The 16631-nt window shown below is 39.8% G+C and overlaps 1 protein-coding gene across 2 annotated transcripts in view; it reads left to right on the plus strand.

The window, feature by feature from the left end:
• Positions 1-16631, plus strand: part of SCFD1 (sec1 family domain containing 1) — a 293569-nt gene that overhangs the window by 225365 nt on the left and 51573 nt on the right. For both annotated transcript variants that reach the window (XM_058666288.1, XM_058666287.1), the window contains 2 exons: positions 1309-1408; positions 15129-15268. In XM_058666288.1, coding sequence (XP_058522271.1) covers positions 1309-1408; positions 15129-15268 — 240 coding nt within the window. The remainder of the gene's footprint in view (positions 1-1308; positions 1409-15128; positions 15269-16631) is intronic.

A 16631-nucleotide genomic window follows, 5' to 3' on the forward strand; every position in this document is an offset into this window, starting at 1 on the left:
AGTGAGTGCAACGGCCAATGCTGTGCCAGTCCGAAGCCAGGAACCAGGAACTTCTTCCAGGTCTCCCACACAGGTTTAGGGTCCCAAAGCTTTGGGCCATCCTCGACTGCTTTCCCAGGCCACAGGCAGGGAGCTGGATGGGAAGTGGAGCTGCCGGGATAAGAACCAACGCCCATATGGGATCCCGGCGCATTCAAGGCGAGGACTTTAGCTGCTAGACCATGCTGCAGGGCCCAAGCTAGTGGTTCTTAACCAGCCGTAGTTTTTGCCCACCATAGGCTCTGGTACTGCCTGGAGAGCTGGTTGTTGTAGTTGGATAGATGGTACTGTGTTAGATACTACTAGACATTATGCACTGCGTGGCTCAAGCACTCCTAACAAATTGTCCAGACCCAGATGTCAGAAGTGCTAAGCTGAAGAAGCTCTACTGTAGGCCAGCCTTCCTCCACCTGCCCTGCAATAACATGATAGTAGGTGGTGAGCATTTCACTCTTTTATGCAGAGTTAGTGCAGCTAGGAAAGCCCTCTGGTACCCAAAAAGGTGTAATGAATTACTAAAATGGATGTCTTGAAATAAGTAAGCAATATGATCAGATAGTAGTAACTTTAAAAATGATGTGTACTTCAACTACAGCAGTGCCATTAGAGCAAATCTCTCAAACTGCTGTAGACACAAAGTATTGAATGCCTTTATGCCTTAGTTTTGAATATGAAGTCTGTTTCACAGCTAAATTGTAATAACAGAAGCAAACAGTACATGACAAGTCAGATGCCATGTCTGTTAAGTGACTGATCATATAGTTAGATACCATTGGGGCATGTCATTTACGTATTGTTACGGGATAGCATCTGCTAGCGTCTTTACAGTATACTTTTCAAAATTTATGTTTATGGAAAGTTACAGTTCGCAATTTATGAAGATGTCAAATATCTGTATAAATTTATAAGACCTGGTTTTAATTGCTTTTTTTGAGTTGTAATAAGTATTTTTCTTTGCCTTTTTTTCATATGTACAAAGTTACAGCTGTATAGAAAGTACTTAAAATTTTATTCTCTATAGAATTATTCTGTGAAATTATTTGTGTAGATTGTTCCTTCAGGAAGAATCACTAGTTTGACATTATCCCTAAGCTTTATGTAGCCTAAAGCGTTGCTATATTTAACTTACCATATTGAAAACAGCTTTTTAAAACAAAGCATTTTAGTATTATCTATATTACCACACAATTCATATCAAAATTGTATTGGACACTGTTAGGTGTGTACACTTGTATCAAGACTTAAAGATTTTTCTTCTAATATTTACAGCTTCCAAAGGCCTTTATTAGTGCTTGTTGACAGAAACATAGATTTGGCAACTCCTTTACACCACACTTGGACTTATCAAGCATTGGTGCATGATGTACTGGTAAGTGACTAATTAGAACATCTATTACTAACATGTAGCATTCAGTGATCCTCCTCAATTCATAATAGCATGAATGAAAAAAAAATAGAGCTTTAAAAAAACCCCTTAAAAATGTATGGTCATGTCATTGACAGTGATGGGGGAAAAGTAGTGAAGGAAGATGAGCAGCAATTGTTCTAAATTTTTCAAACTACATAAATAAATGTGTTCTCTCTGGGAAACAGAACTATGTATTTTTTCCTTTTTCTCTAGAAGTCAGTAACCTCATTTTATGGTAGAAATTTGTAAAGAATACATTGTGTTAGCTCTTGTTTTCTGAAGTAACACTGTGTATCTGATTTTATGTTTATGACAAAAGTTTGTGCATGCATATGTTAACCTATTGTGTTAGGCATGTGTTACACATGTAACTAAAACACAGCCCCAGTCTCCAAGACAATGGGAAGAGCATAGACAAATCATTTCTCTAAAGATACTAAGTAGTAGGTCCAAAATAATCTCCATTTATTAGAAAGATTGAGGTTAAACAATTTGTTTTTGGTATATATTTTTTGAAATGTTTTACTTTTTGAAAAGCAGAGAGAGAAGGAGAGACAGAAACAAAGATCTTTCATCCACTAGTTTATTCCTCAAATGTCTACACTGAGGCCAAGACCTTGGAACTCCATCCTGGTCTTCCACATGGGTACAACCAGAAGGACTTGGGCCATCTTCCACTGCCTTCCCTGGCACATTAGTAGGGAGCTGGATCAGAAGTAGAGTACGTGAGTCAAACGTGCTCACAGAGAATGCCTGCATCGCAGGGAGTGGCTTGACTTGCACACCGCGACACCGACCTCAGAGCCATGCAGTCTGATTCTAAATCATTGGCCCTGAGAAAATAGCAGCTTATCATATAGTGCGGTCATTGCAAAGATTTCCTGAAATGTCATATAAAAAGAAAGGGAAAGATATGCAGTAGATGAGTTGTTTAACCATCTTTAAAACCTGGATGTTAGCCCTAAAACATTGATAAAAATAAATGTGGTTTAGAGTTACCGGTGGAAATTGACAATTCTGCATACTTTTGTATCCTAGAGTCCTATGCCATTACTATGGAATTAAAGAAACAGTAGAATCTGTAGAGAGGGAAAGGAGAATCAAGTGAACTTCCAAATTAAATAGTATGTGGAAGCCAGTTTTAAGGGGCTCAGGTAAAAGGCTGGAGAATTCAGTTCAAGCAGCATTTGAGTGCCTTCCTGGTTTCTTTTTTTTTTTTTTTTTCTTTTCATATCTACTTAATTGAAAGAGAGGGAGGAGGAGAGAGAAACAGCGAGGGAGATTCTTCCATTTATCTTCCTCCATCCCCTGATATACTCCCCAAATGGCCTCAGTAACTAGGACTGGGCCGGGCTGAAGCCAGGATCTAGGAGTTTCATCCAGGTCTCCCATGTGGCTGCAGGAGCCCAAACACTTGGGTCATCTACTGCTGCTTTTTCAGGTCATTAACTGGGAGTGGGATTGAACGTGGAGTAGTAGAAGGATGCCTAACATATTTGAAAGTGGGGTAGCCAAGTGATAACAGCAAAGTGAACAGGGTAGATGGTATGGTATGTAAGACACTTAGATTTAACTTGAGGGAAATGGTAAGTCATGCAGGTATTTTAGTAAAGGGGTGCCAAGTAGCATACATTTTAAGTCCATGACTAGGTGTTATGTTGAAAGTAGATGCCTTGTGGTCTTAGGTAAAGCAAGGTGATTATTTAGGAGCTTCTCCAGTTGTCTTAGTAAAAGGTAATTTGACATTCAGAAGGATAGAAGTGTTGAGGTCTTTGGTTATCTGTTGCATAGAGTATGAGATTTGTGGAGTTGGATGTGAAATCTAAGAGAAGTCGGAGGTGGCTTCAGGGCTCTGGCCTTTGTGGAAAGATGTTTATTGGAATGGGAAAGACATGCAAGAAGCAGTTGCTTTGAAGGGAAAGCATCAGATGCACAGCTTGGTGTGTGTTAACTGTGAGGTTAAGATAGCTGAGTGAGGATGTGGAGTAGGTTGATACAGGTCTGGAGTTCAGGAGAGAAACTTGATATTGATAAGTAGACTTAGATGTAGTACATATTCAGTTGGTATTGAAAGGCAGATGACCAAATGAATGAGTATAGGTAGAAAAAAGATCTTAACAACCATACTCTGGGCCAATGCAGTGGCTTAGCCAGTGTATTCTCAGCATCCCATATGGCTGCTCCCATTCTGATCCAGCTCCCTTTTTAGGGCCTGGGAAAGTTCTTGGGACTCTGTACCCACATAGGAGACCAGAAGGGGCTCCTGGCTCCAGATCAGCTCAGCTCTGACTGTTGTGGCCATTAGGGGAGTGATCCAGCAGACAGAAAATTTCTCTGCCTCCTCCTTGCTCTCTTTAGTCTTTAAGTAAAATAAATAAATCTTTTAAAACAAAATAAAACCAACAGCCATCCTCTGAAACATATCTACATTACAAGTCGGATTAATGAACAGGAACTTACAGTATAGTATTATGAAGGACAACCAGGTTTGTGTAGATTTTGGAAACTGGAAAATGAAATGTTTCAGATAGGGTAACTGACATGACACCTTTGCATGTGGGAGTGTCAAGATGGCTAGTGACTAGTTAGTTTCCTTAGTGTATGGATAGAACACTGGAGAAATTGGGAAGGAAAGCATACAACAGTAAATATATATAAATCTGGTAAGAGTCCTTCTTTGTGGAAGAACTGAGAAATTGGTTGATTTCTGGAAGGGAGATGGAAGGTCAGAAAATGTGTGTGTGGAGTTTTGTGCATATTTTTAAATTGCTACTGTCCATGATACAGTTTTGTAGGTATGGGGATTCCCCCCTCCACCTTGCCTTCCTCCCTCTCCATTGGCTAAACCCACTTATCCCCCCCATATTATTACCATAGTGTACACCTTCAGCAACAGTCACAAGTCCAACATTGTGCTTTGTGGTGTATCATAACATTGTAAGTGTAGACAATGGTAGATAGTCTAGTATCATATTGTCAAGGTATATTTAACAGTTTCATTGGAATTTCCCCTTTATTTGGGAGTAGAGATATATACTGCAGTATGTTTTCACTTTCTGCTATGCTAGTCTTCATTATGTAGTTCATCCATGAGAAAAATATATTTACCGATATCTGTTTAGCATTCTCTATGATTGTTGCCTCATGTTAGAGTCAACACATAATATTTGTCTTTTGGGGATTGGCTTATTTCACTGAGCACAGTGATCTCCAGTTGTGACCATTTTGTTGCAAATTGTATAATTTTATTTTTTTTTAAATGGCTAAGCAGTATTCCATGGGGTTTCTTTACCCATTCCTTTTTCACTATTGTAGATTGTGCTGCTATAAATGCAGGGTTTCAAGTCACATTCGCATATGCAGATTTCACTTCCTTTCGATCCTTTCCAGGAGCGAGATAGCCAGGTCATAATGTAGATTAATTTTCAGTTGTCTTAGCACTCTACATACTGACTCTTATAGTGGCTGCACTAGCCTACACTCCCACCAACAATGTAGTAGGATACCTTTCCTCCCACATCCACATCAGTAGCTGTTATTAGTAGATTTCTGAATGTAGGTCAGTCTCACTGGAGTTAGGCAGAATCTCAGTGTGGTTTTTATTTTTATATTCTTACTAGCTAGAGAGTCTGAGTATTTTTTCACGTGTCTGTTAGCCATTTGAATTTGTTCTTTTGAGAAATGCTTTCTAATTTCCTTCTCCCATTTCTTAATAGGGCCGTTTGAGTGTCTGAAGTTCTTTGTAAGACCTGGATGTTAGTCCTCTATTGGTTGTTTAACATACAGAGATTGTCTCTAGCTCTGTTGGTTGCTTCTTTGGTTTGCTGATCATTTCTTTTGCTGTACCGAGGCTTCTTAGTTTGATGTAGTCTCTTGTTTATTTTGGCTTTGGTTGACTGGTCTCTTGGTGACTTTTCTAAATCTTTGCCTATCTTATATTCATGTAGAGTGCTTCCTATGTTTTCCTCTAATAGTTTAATGATTTCTGGGTGCAGATTTAGGTTCTTGGTCCATTTAGAGCTGATTTTTGTATAAAGTGACAGGTGATGCTCTTGTTTCTTACTTCTGCATGCTGATGTGCAATGTTTGTTGAAGAAACCAAAGTTTTTCCCTGAGTGATTTTCAGTTGTCTTTTCAAAGATTAGTTGTCTGTACGTATGTGGGCTCATTACTGGGGTTTCTGTTCTGTTCTGTTGATCTTCTCTGTTTCTTCACCAGTACCAGACTGTTTTGTTCACCACTGTCCTGAAGCATGTCTTGAAGTCTGCAATTGTGATTCTTCCAACTTTACTTTTATTATTCTGAATAGCTTTGGCTATTCGTGACCTCTTGGGTTTCCAGATGAATTTTCCTATTTTCTATCTGTGAGAATGTTGTTGAAATTTTTATTGGGATTACATCGACTCTGTAGATCACTTTTAGTTCTGTAGACATTTTATGTATTTTTAAAAATTTAATTTTGATTCTACCAATTCAGGAGCATGATTAATTTCTCTATCTTTTAATATCTTCAATTTTTTAATGTTCTGTAATTTTCATCATAAAGGTCTTCCATGTCTTATTTGGTTAGGTTTATTCCAAGGTATTTAAGGTTCTCTGCTATTTTTAAGGGAACTGTACTTACAAGTTCTTTTTCTGCCATGGAATTGTTTGTATATTGTAGGGCTATCAATTTTTTAAAATTATTTTTCATTTTTGATGATTTTTAAATAGTTGATTAGGGTGCAAATGGTCAAGGGCTATTGGAAGGTGGGTGAGATCATTATTTTCACATTGTCTTTTTTTCCTTCCTGTATCTGGGGGAAGAGAAGAGGTAAGGGAAGAGGCCACACCCAGCCTCCCAACCGCCTTCATACCCTGGGGTGGAGGACAGCCACTCAACGCCATCCCAGGATTCCCAGTGTGAGGCATGTGCCAAGAATCCTGCTCAAGAGGTTTCGGTAGTTCAACAGTTCTGAATTACCGCCGATCTCGCTGCTCCAAGCACGATGAAATTCTCCAGAATCCCCTGGTTGACACAGCCCACCTTAGAGTCTCTGCCTGCCCAGATTTTCACTGCCAACATGTGGCTGGGGTAGTAGATCAATTTGTTCTGTCCTCTGTTGCAGTATCGGGTGTCATCTGCAGGCTCCAATGGACTACCGTATCCTCCATGTGCAGCTGGATATTCTGTCCACTGCTCTAAGCCACTAAGGAGGCCCAACTGTGATACATGCACTCCACAATCAGACCACAAAACCTGTACTTCTCTTCATGGTTGGGTTCTGACTCCAGCTATTCAGTTGGGTGATCCCCAAAGAAACTTCACCTGTGATGATCTCACTCCTGATTCTTGTGTATGCTTGCCAATACAGGGTCCAGCCAGTCTGTCAACCCCAGTGAACTTATGCACATGCTGGTGGTTGCAATTGCTGGGTCATTTCTGTCTCCAGCCCTGTCTTATACAGAAACCAACAAGTTTTGGAACCCAGCCCAATCCTGCCAACCATACACTCGGACCTCACATACGGCAGTGGGAGCTGCAGCCTAGTCAGAGCGACCTCTAATAACCCCTACCAGTCCTGCCCTCTGCCCTGGTTCGCATGCTTGCCAGTATGTACAGCAGACTGGACCAGTTTGTCCTACATATAACATTCAGCATTTGTACATGTCAATGGGCATTGAAGCCTAGTTCTTCCCAATCAGCTCCATTAAGCAGCCCATACACGTGCCACCAGGTGCCACTCTGTGTAGCCATACCTGCCCCAGTCCTGGTTCTCATGTTCATCAGTGGGATTGGTAACCCAAGAGGGAGCTGCCCGCTGTTTCCCTACTGGGCCCACTCTTGTACTCTCAGGTGGTTCTGCAGTTTAACTTGACAGAATTTAGAACCACCAATTTTTAAGTTTGTTGATTTTTTACCCAGCTACCCTGCCGAACTCTTAAGAGTTCCAGTGGTCTCTTTATTGACTCTGTTGATTTTCCTATTTATAGAATTGTGTCAGCTGTAAAGGGCAGTTTTAATTCCTCATTTCCAATTTGATTGATTTTAATGAGAAAAATAATTTGTAATGGGAATGATCAAGTTATTGTTGCAGATTAGTGTTTGTCCTGTAGGTGGCATTTATGACGAGTGTAAACCAGGATTTCTCAACCTTGCTGTCACTGACAGCTTTGAGCCTGATCATTCTTTGTTGGGGGGCAATGTCCTGTGCATTGGACGGTGTTTAATGTCATCTCTGTTCTGTATCCTCCAGATGTCAGTAGCACTTGTTCAGTTGTGACAACTAGAATGTCTTCAAACATTACCACATATGCCTCGGAGAACAGGAAAGGACAAGAGTGCCCCTGAGTGAGAACCACTATTATGGGCTGGTGAGAAAGCTAGAGTTGTTAATGGGAGGCTGAGATATTTAGGGATCATTTATGATTCCTGAACTTGAGGAGTTCCTTGGGCATTTTGTTTGGTAGAGGAAAGTAAAGTACAGGATGCCTTGAGTGCAGAAGATAAGACATGCAAATAATTGCAGTGTAAAGGGGTAGGCTGAGTCTGCTGTCAGAGAACTGAAACAGGATTCGGAGTAGAGATTCCCCGAAGCCCAAACACAGGTGATACTGGCCTTTGGTGAAGTCTTCTAAATTGACACATAAAAAGTTGATTATTTAAACTTTTTTTTTTTTTTTTGAGAGAGAGAGACGGATCTCCCATCCATTGATCACTCTGTGAATCCCTGCGGTGGCTAGGACTAGGCCGGGCTGAGGCTGAGAACTCAGTGCCAATCTTCTACATGGTGGCAGGTCCCAAATTAATTGTCACCAACCATCTCAGCATGTACATTGGCAGGAAGCTGGAATTGGGATCCACATCCAGAATTCAAACCCAGGCACTTGTGGGATCCAGGCTTGCCAATGGGTGTTTCAGTTGCTAAGCCAAATGCCTGTCCCAGACATGACTGTTAGAAGAGGTTAGTTACAGTAAACTGCGATTTAGAGTGATCTGATAGATAGGAACCAACTAGCTGAGATGTCATAAATTATAACCAGGGTATTTCTTACGGATTAACGCTACTGTTTTCCAAATTTCCTTAGAACTTTAAAAATTCTTAATTATACCCATTACCTCCACAAGATGGAGTGCCAGTTCTAGATAGGAAGTGTTAACTTAAAATTGAAGCTTGCTTTTTGTATCAAGTAACTCCCAGAATATCTGGATCCTTGATAATTATAGATTAGGCTTGGGAGCAACTGAAAATTCAGTCGTCTTGTTTGTCAGAAGGATGATTGTCATATAAAATAGAAAATAGCTTTGAAAAGCTGCACACTACCTCTTTTATCATAATGTGAAACACAAGAAAGTAAGTAATTATTGTAGTTTCTTGTTTCCACATCCTGTTTGCTACATTTGGTTGTTTAGCTGCAGTGAGGTTATCATCAATCAGAGGGATGGACATTATTTGTTTTTGTCCCCAGTTACTCATTAAATCAGAATTTGTACCAATATACATAGGAACTTAAAGCCAAGATTGTTCTGCTTTGTTTTTTGGCCTCTCAAGAATAAAAAGCGGAATTCAAATAAAGGCAAACTTTATTGCTTATGTGTCTGCCTGGGAGAAACAGTGAGTTCAGATCTAGTGATTCATTCCCAAAATGGTCCCAGCAGCCCCTGAGTGTGGCTGAAGTTGAGCTCCAGTACTCAGTCCAGGTCAACCACATGGACTGGCAGGGACTCAATTACTTAGCCATCTCTTCTGCTTGCTAGGGACTGCAGTAGCAGGAAGCTGGAATCAGGAGGCTGAGCTAGGCCATGAATCCAAGCACTCCACAGTGGGAAGCCAGCATCTTCACCACAAGGTCACACACACACCTCTGAAAGGTTATCAGATAAGCACTTTCTTTTTTGTTTGTTTGTTTGTTTTAATTCATTTTATTCTTATTATTTTATAGTACAGTTTCATATTCCCTTATCCCCTCCCCCCCCAGTTCCTCTATATCATTACTAACATATAGTTCTTCATACTCAGTCATATGTCCATCATTGCGGGCCTGGACAATGGCAAAGAGTCCAGAATCCTATTGTCAAGAAATAGTAAACAGTTTCATTGTAAGTCCATCTTTGTCTGGAAGCAGAAATGCATGCCACACTACATCCTCACATCTGATTGTTAGTCTCCATTTCACAGCTACTGTACATCCCCTTAAATGAAAAGTCATGTTTCAAAATCAACAATAGAAAGAAAAGAGGAAATTTACAATGCCATGAAGTTAAATGAGATGTTACTAGATATGACAGTCTCCATTACACAGCTACTATACATCCCCTTAAATGAAGAGCCACAAAACAAAATCAACAGGAAGAAAAATTAACAACACCAAGAAGTTAAATAAATGACTAATGTGTAGCTGAAGAAATGAAAATCAAGAACCTTGTTGAAGAAAACGATGCTACCGTATGATATATGAGTCATTGAATGATTTAATCAGAAGGAAGTGTTTTGAAGAGATGAAACTAACAGAGAATAACAAAACCCATGTGATACAGTTTCCGCTAATCTTTGTTGAAGTGTGTCTCCTCCAGACAATAAGCAGATGGGTTTTGTTTTATAATCCAGTCTACTACTCTATGATGTTTGATTAAGCTTAAGCCATTTACATTCAGAGTTTAATATACATGGGTGTGATGTTGGTCCTGTCATTTTAGAAATAGGTTGTTCATTGGTTTAGCCTTCTATTGTCATTTTACTGGGATGTTCTTCCCGTTTGCCTTTGGTTTTGGTAGGTGCTATTTCTCTTCTCTGCCAAGAGAACATCTTGAAGTATCATTTGTAGAGCGGGTTAGATAAGCACTTTTTAAAAACTAATTTTGGGCCCGGCGCAGTTGCTGAAGTCCTTGCCTTGAACACGCCAGGATCCTATATGGTACCAGTTCTAATTCCCTCTTCCCATCCAGCTCCCTGCTTGTGGCCTGGAAAGCAGTTGAGGACTGCTCAAGACCTTGGAATCCTGCACCTGGGTGGGAGACCAACTATTTTATATAAAAAATTTCATTAAAGATATGTTATTGTAATATAACAGGTACCTAAAAATGTAATTCAAAAATACTCCTTGGGGTACATGTTGATGCATAGCGGGTAAGGCATTTGCAATATCCATAACACAAGTTGGAGTACCTAAACTTAAATCCCGTCTTTGTTTCCAAGGTAGATTCCTGTGATGCACACTAGTGGGGGTAGTAGTTGATGGCTCGAGTATTTGGGTCCCTGTTGCATGGAGACATGGATAGAGCTTGAGGTCCTGGCTTTGTCCTGGCCCAGTGCTTGCTGTGGCAGCCAGAACTCATTCTTGATGGCATGCTGCTTTGCATCAGGGCAGGGGGTGGAAGCCAGACGGAAACTGCAGGAACTGGTGGCATCTCTTGCACTCCTCATCACTTCCCTTGGTTCTGTCCACTGCCATTAACAAAAAATGCCTGTGTGCCCTAGTGTTATGTGTGTCCCCCAGGTCATGTTTTGTTTCTCTTGATTAATTTTATATTACATGTTAAAACATCTCATTGTGACTTGTTACCACTTTAGTATGCAAAGTTGGATTGTTGACATTTTGTTCATTAATCCAATGATGGTTATTCGTATTTAGAGCTGAAGGTGTGGTCACTTCCTGCCTAGGTTATTTCTGTTTTACCTTGCCTTTTTCAGGTGTGAATGTAAATTTTAGCTCTGCATACATAGGTGTTAAATCCAAAGGTAATTTTGTTAACAGCTGATGTGCTACCCATCCACTTTAACCTATGAGAGTACAGTCAAGCTGTCAATGTTTTTAGCATGTCCTCATGGGATTCGTTCAGCGCGAGTGATTTAGTGCACCATTGTCCATCCCTCTAAGTAAGCAAGGTGTGAGGATCAAGTGAAACAATTAGACTCTGCGATGTTAAAACCAAGTCTGTTCCTTCTTTTTGTATATAAATGTTCAGCCACTTTCATGTGATTGAATACAGCACAGAATGTTCTGATTTCTTGGTTTTTAATATGACTTCCTTATTTTCCTTGCTGTTACACAGGCAGTAGAAATCTTCTTGCCACTATTATGTTATTTCTCAGAGCTTTTAAAATCTTTTATTATCTTTCAAATGTTCCATCACTACTTCAGTAATAAAATACTATTTTTAGAGCAATAATTTTACTGACAGGTTTTTGAATGAGCTGTGTCATCACCATGGAAATTGTACTTGTGTAGAATCTCTGTAATAAAGCTTCACTGCTTGAAGCTGACTCTCCTAGGCAGCCTCAGTTGTGTTCCTCTTCAAAAGCTGGAGTCCTTAGCTGTGACTGTTAGTATCTATTTGCTGTTGAAAATGACTTTCGACGGTTGTGATATTTTTACTTTCTTTCTATAAGAAGATTTGTTGTGTGAAGTGGGGTGTACAAGAAACATTGGAAAATTGACATAATTACTGGGTTACTGATACTTTGCACTGTGATAATGTGAGGAATCCACTGAAAGACAATCTTTTTATTTATCTATTTATTTAATTTCGTTTTGTGACACCGTTTCATAGGCTCTGGGATTCCCCCAACCCCTCTCCACGCCCTCCCCCATGATGGATTCCTCCACATTGTTGAGTAGTACAGTTCAAATTCAGTCATGGTTCCTACATTGCAAGCATGTACTGTATCTTATTGTCCAGATAAATTCAACAGTTTCTTGGGGAGACCATTTCTGGTCTGAAAGTAGAGCTGACAGAATAGCATCCCCTCCAATGTAAAGCTACAACATCACATCAACAACAATTTACAACATTATGGAGTTAAGTCACAATGGTATTGAGTGACCAATATGTTAGAAAATGCAAGTTCTTGACCACATCCTGTGACTACTTCACTGACATTTCAATTTTAGTTTATACACATCCGGCTGCTATACACCTTATACTGAACTTGGCTGACTTTAGAATAGTCCCAACCGACTTATAACTCTAACTAGGCATATGTTAACAATTGAGATGCAAAGCAGTTTTAGGAGGGGTGTGCAGAGAAATCTTCAATACCTTGGTGAGGAGTAACTAATCTTTGTGTCCTACCTAGTAAGGTATACGTAAGTCCAAGCTGACCGTTTCCTGTCTGGTTCTAAGCTTTCCTTATTGGTCTCTGTCTATCTAATTTAATTTTAATTTTTTAGGGGGGTACCAAAGCAACCATGATGGTCATTGCAAGAGAGGGTGGGGATCCAAAGTTGGAACTAAGGACCAGAGAAAGCTCCCCTCCTGAGTCCCAAAGGTTTCCTGTTCTGTTCCTGAGGACTGCTCAGGATTCCCGGCTATTGTTCCGATGACATTAGATCCTGTGAGGAAGATCTGGGCATCTTCCATCCCATGTGGGAGATCTGAAATGGAGTGGATGACCTCAGTGTTCTTGCCTTGTGAGGGCAGTCCAATTCCCAGTGGTCCCCTTGACCATTGGGATATAGCCCTTGGTGCCTGTACTGATTGTTGTGGATTGTTCCTTCTGTGCCTACCTTGGTTAGGGTTTTAGCATGAAGTGGTGTTGGATTTTGTCAAAAGCTATTTCTGCATCTATTGATACTATTATATGATTTTTGTTCTTCAGCTTTTGGATGTGGTGTATTACGTTTATTACATTGTGTGGATCTTCTTGGCTCCGAAAACTCCAGGGAACATCGCGCACCTCTCCCTGTAGTTGTTTGCTTCTTCACTCTCTCCTCTGCCACGTTCTGTTGCTCTCTCTCTGCACCCTCCTCTACACCAACCTTTCTTGGTCGGCCATCTTAGCTATCCCTCCGAAAGACAATCTTGACAGGTAGAATAAAGCATAGTATACTCTTTGTCACCCAACCACAGTTTTGTGACTTGAATTGCTTATGCCACAGAAAGTTACACATGTTTCACATTACAGATCATTTCAAGTGATGATATATCCTTCTGTTAGCTCTAATCTTTTTTTACAATAGAATTAAAGTAATATTTAAAAGCAGTATCCCCCAAAATCATACATTTTGGGTTTTAATCTTGTTTCTATCATATATTTTTGTATAACCTTAGCCAAAAAATTTAATTCTCTATGTCTCAGTTTTTCATCTTTGAAATTAAAATTGTATTACTTCTCCTAGATGAATTGCAAAGATGAAGTGATTTAATATAACAAAATAGTGCTATTTCCATGTTTTTTTCTTTTTTGGTGGACTTTAATATGTATCATTAAGAAAATGCTGCCTTATTTCCTTTCTAGTTTATTTGATCAAATAAGGAATTTACTATGATAAATAGACATTCGTTTTATCCTTTTGTGGGGGGGATCAAAGGGTAAAACTACAAGGAAACCTTATTATAAAAGATTTTAATTTAAAAAGCTATAGGATGTGTTATGGATATCTGGGATGAGTATTGATTGCTTTGATTTATCTAAAGGGTGTCCAGTTCAAAATATTTGCTAAGATCTAGAAGAATTTAACATGTGTACAGATATCTTAAAATTAAGATAATGGTAGTTTATCAATCATGCTTGATTAGTTCACCATATGATTTGCTCTTGCTCATCATCTACCTATTTGATAATGCCACATATTCTTTGTAATTTACCATTGTTTAGTAATACTGAAGTGTGAAATACAGCTGTCGTGGGAAAACCCACAGATCAAATGTGGGGGAGAGAAGATACTTATAAGAGCTCATCAAAAAGTTCATGGAGAATGAGCATTATGAAAATATACATGGATTTAAAAAAATAACAAAGCAAACTCCTATTTCACTTGTCTGCAAACTTTTTGCTACACCCTCATATTTATTTTTCTTTCTTATTGCTTGTAGTTTGAGAAAGAGGAAAAAGCCAAGTCACACTTGAATAAAATTACTCTTACACATAAAAGTTTTAGCTACTAAGGTCTGCTTGGCTCTCAAAATCCATGTGAAAAGGAATGCTGTTGTTAGGGCTTCCATCATAATTGTTTTTGAGATGCAGTGTAACAGTCAAGTAACTTCAGAATTGTAGAATTTTTGGAGAGTTAAAGTATTTTTAAGATTTCATGTGTTGCTGGAAATAACTAAATACAAGAGGCCTGCTGAAATAAATTGCTACAGCCAAACATTGGGCTGTATTCAGCCATAATAAAAGCGAAGTAGATGACTTACGCAGATATCACAGGAGCCCTAAGGCAATTATTAACAGAAGAAAGAGCTATAAAATAACCTAATTTTAACTAAAAATGATATGGTGTCCAGTGCAGTAGTCCAGCAGCTGAAGTCCTTGCCTTGCACGCGCTGGGATCCCATATGGGCACCAGTTCGTATCCCGGCGGCCCTGCTTCCCATCCCGCTCCCTGCTTGTGGCCTGGGAAAGCAGTCGAGGACAGCCCAAAGCCTTGGGACCCTGCTAACGTGGGAGATCTGGCTCCTGGCTTTGGATCAGTGCAGCTCCAGCCGTTGCAGCCACTTGCGAAGTGAGCCAGTGGATGGAGATCTTTGCTCTTTGTCTTTGCTTCTTTGTGGGTCTGACTTTCCAATGAAAATAAATAAACCTCAAAACAATCTATATGCTAATATATATGTAAATACAGAAATATTTTTCTGGAATGCAAAAGAACCTGAATGTTTTCTTCTGTTTTTATTGCCCTTGCAGATTTTTCATACTACAGGAAATATTATAGCTCTTACATTCAGAAAGTAGTTTACTAAAACAAGATTACTTTTTCCTAGGATTTTCACTTAAACAGAGTTAATTTGGAAGAATCTTCAGGAACAGAAAACTCTCCAGCTGGTGCTAGACCAAAGAGAAAAAACAAGAAGTCTTATGATTTAACTCCAGTTGATAAATTTTGGCAGAAACATAAAGGAAGGTAAGTAAGAAAACCAGCCTGGGGAAATGTGTCCTTTTACTGGCAGAGTGCTGTCTTCCTGTTCCTTGTTGCTTTGTAACCACTGCTTGGCTTTTCGGTAAGCCCTCCCTGTTTAATTTTGCAGATTGGAAATAGCCATTCTAAAGAAAATGATTTTACACCTTTCAATGAAATGATTTTTGCTGTCATGATAGGGAAACTTTGGAGTGAGATTTTTCCTTTTTGTTCCTCATTTGCCTTGCCTGTGAAAAGAATATCTAAGCCTGAATCCCAGATAGACATTCAGAGTATAACTGATGCACAGACTTGGAAAAAAAAGTACGCGCACGGAAGACACACAGTTGTGTTTTGACTTTTTTTTTTTTTTGCTTCAATTTACATTTACATTTAAGGAGGAGTGGAAATACTTCAGCATGTTGAGATTCTTTTTTTTTTTTTTAATATGTTTTATGGGGGCCTGGCATGATAGCATAGTGGCTATGGTCCTTGCCTTGAGCGCGCTGGGATACCATATGGACTGCTTCTGATCCCGGTAGCGCCACTTCCCATCCAGCTGCCTTCTCTGCTTGTGGCCTGGGAGGGGTGTCGAAGGCGGCCCAAAGCCTTGGGCTCTTGCTTCCATGTGGAAGACCCAGAGGAGTCTCCAGGCTCATGGCTTTGAATCGGCTCAGCTGCAGCTGTTGCAGCCACTTGGAGAGTGAACCATCAGAAGGAGAATCTTACTCTCTGTCTTGCCTTCTCTCTTTATATCTACCTTTCCAATGAAAATAAATGGATCTTTAAAAAAATGTTTTATCCTGTTAATGATTTTTTTATATATTTTTTAAAAATTTATTATTATTGGAAAGCGGATATACAGAGAGGAGGAGAGGAGACAGAGGAAGGTCTTCCATCCGATGTTTCACTCCCCAAGTGAGCCGCAATGGGCCAATGCGCGCCAATCCAGAGCCAGGAACCAGGAACCTCTTCCAGGTCTCCCACGCGGGTGCAGGGTCCCAAAGCTTTGGGCCATCCTCAACTGCTTTCCCAGGCCACAAGCAGGGAGCTGGATGGGAAGTGGAGCTGCCGGGATTAGAACCGGCGCCCATATAGGATCCCGGGGCTTTCAAGGCGAGGACTTTAGCCGCTAGGCCATGCCGCAGGGCCCCTGTTAATGATTTTTTAAGTCTAAAGATTTGTTTTTCTCTGCAGAGTTGCCAGTGTTATTATTTTATATTCTTTGATTCTAATAATTCTTTATATTCTAATATTCTTTGGAATTTCATAGCCAGTATGTCCTTACAGAATTGTAAAGTCCAGTAAATTATGTCTCATAGGGAGTCATTATTTGTAGAGATTAAAGGTTATTTTAGAATTGACATTC

This window comes from Ochotona princeps, chromosome 6 (genome assembly GCF_030435755.1).
Source record: "Ochotona princeps isolate mOchPri1 chromosome 6, mOchPri1.hap1, whole genome shotgun sequence".
Taxonomy (NCBI): domain Eukaryota; kingdom Metazoa; phylum Chordata; class Mammalia; order Lagomorpha; family Ochotonidae; genus Ochotona; species Ochotona princeps.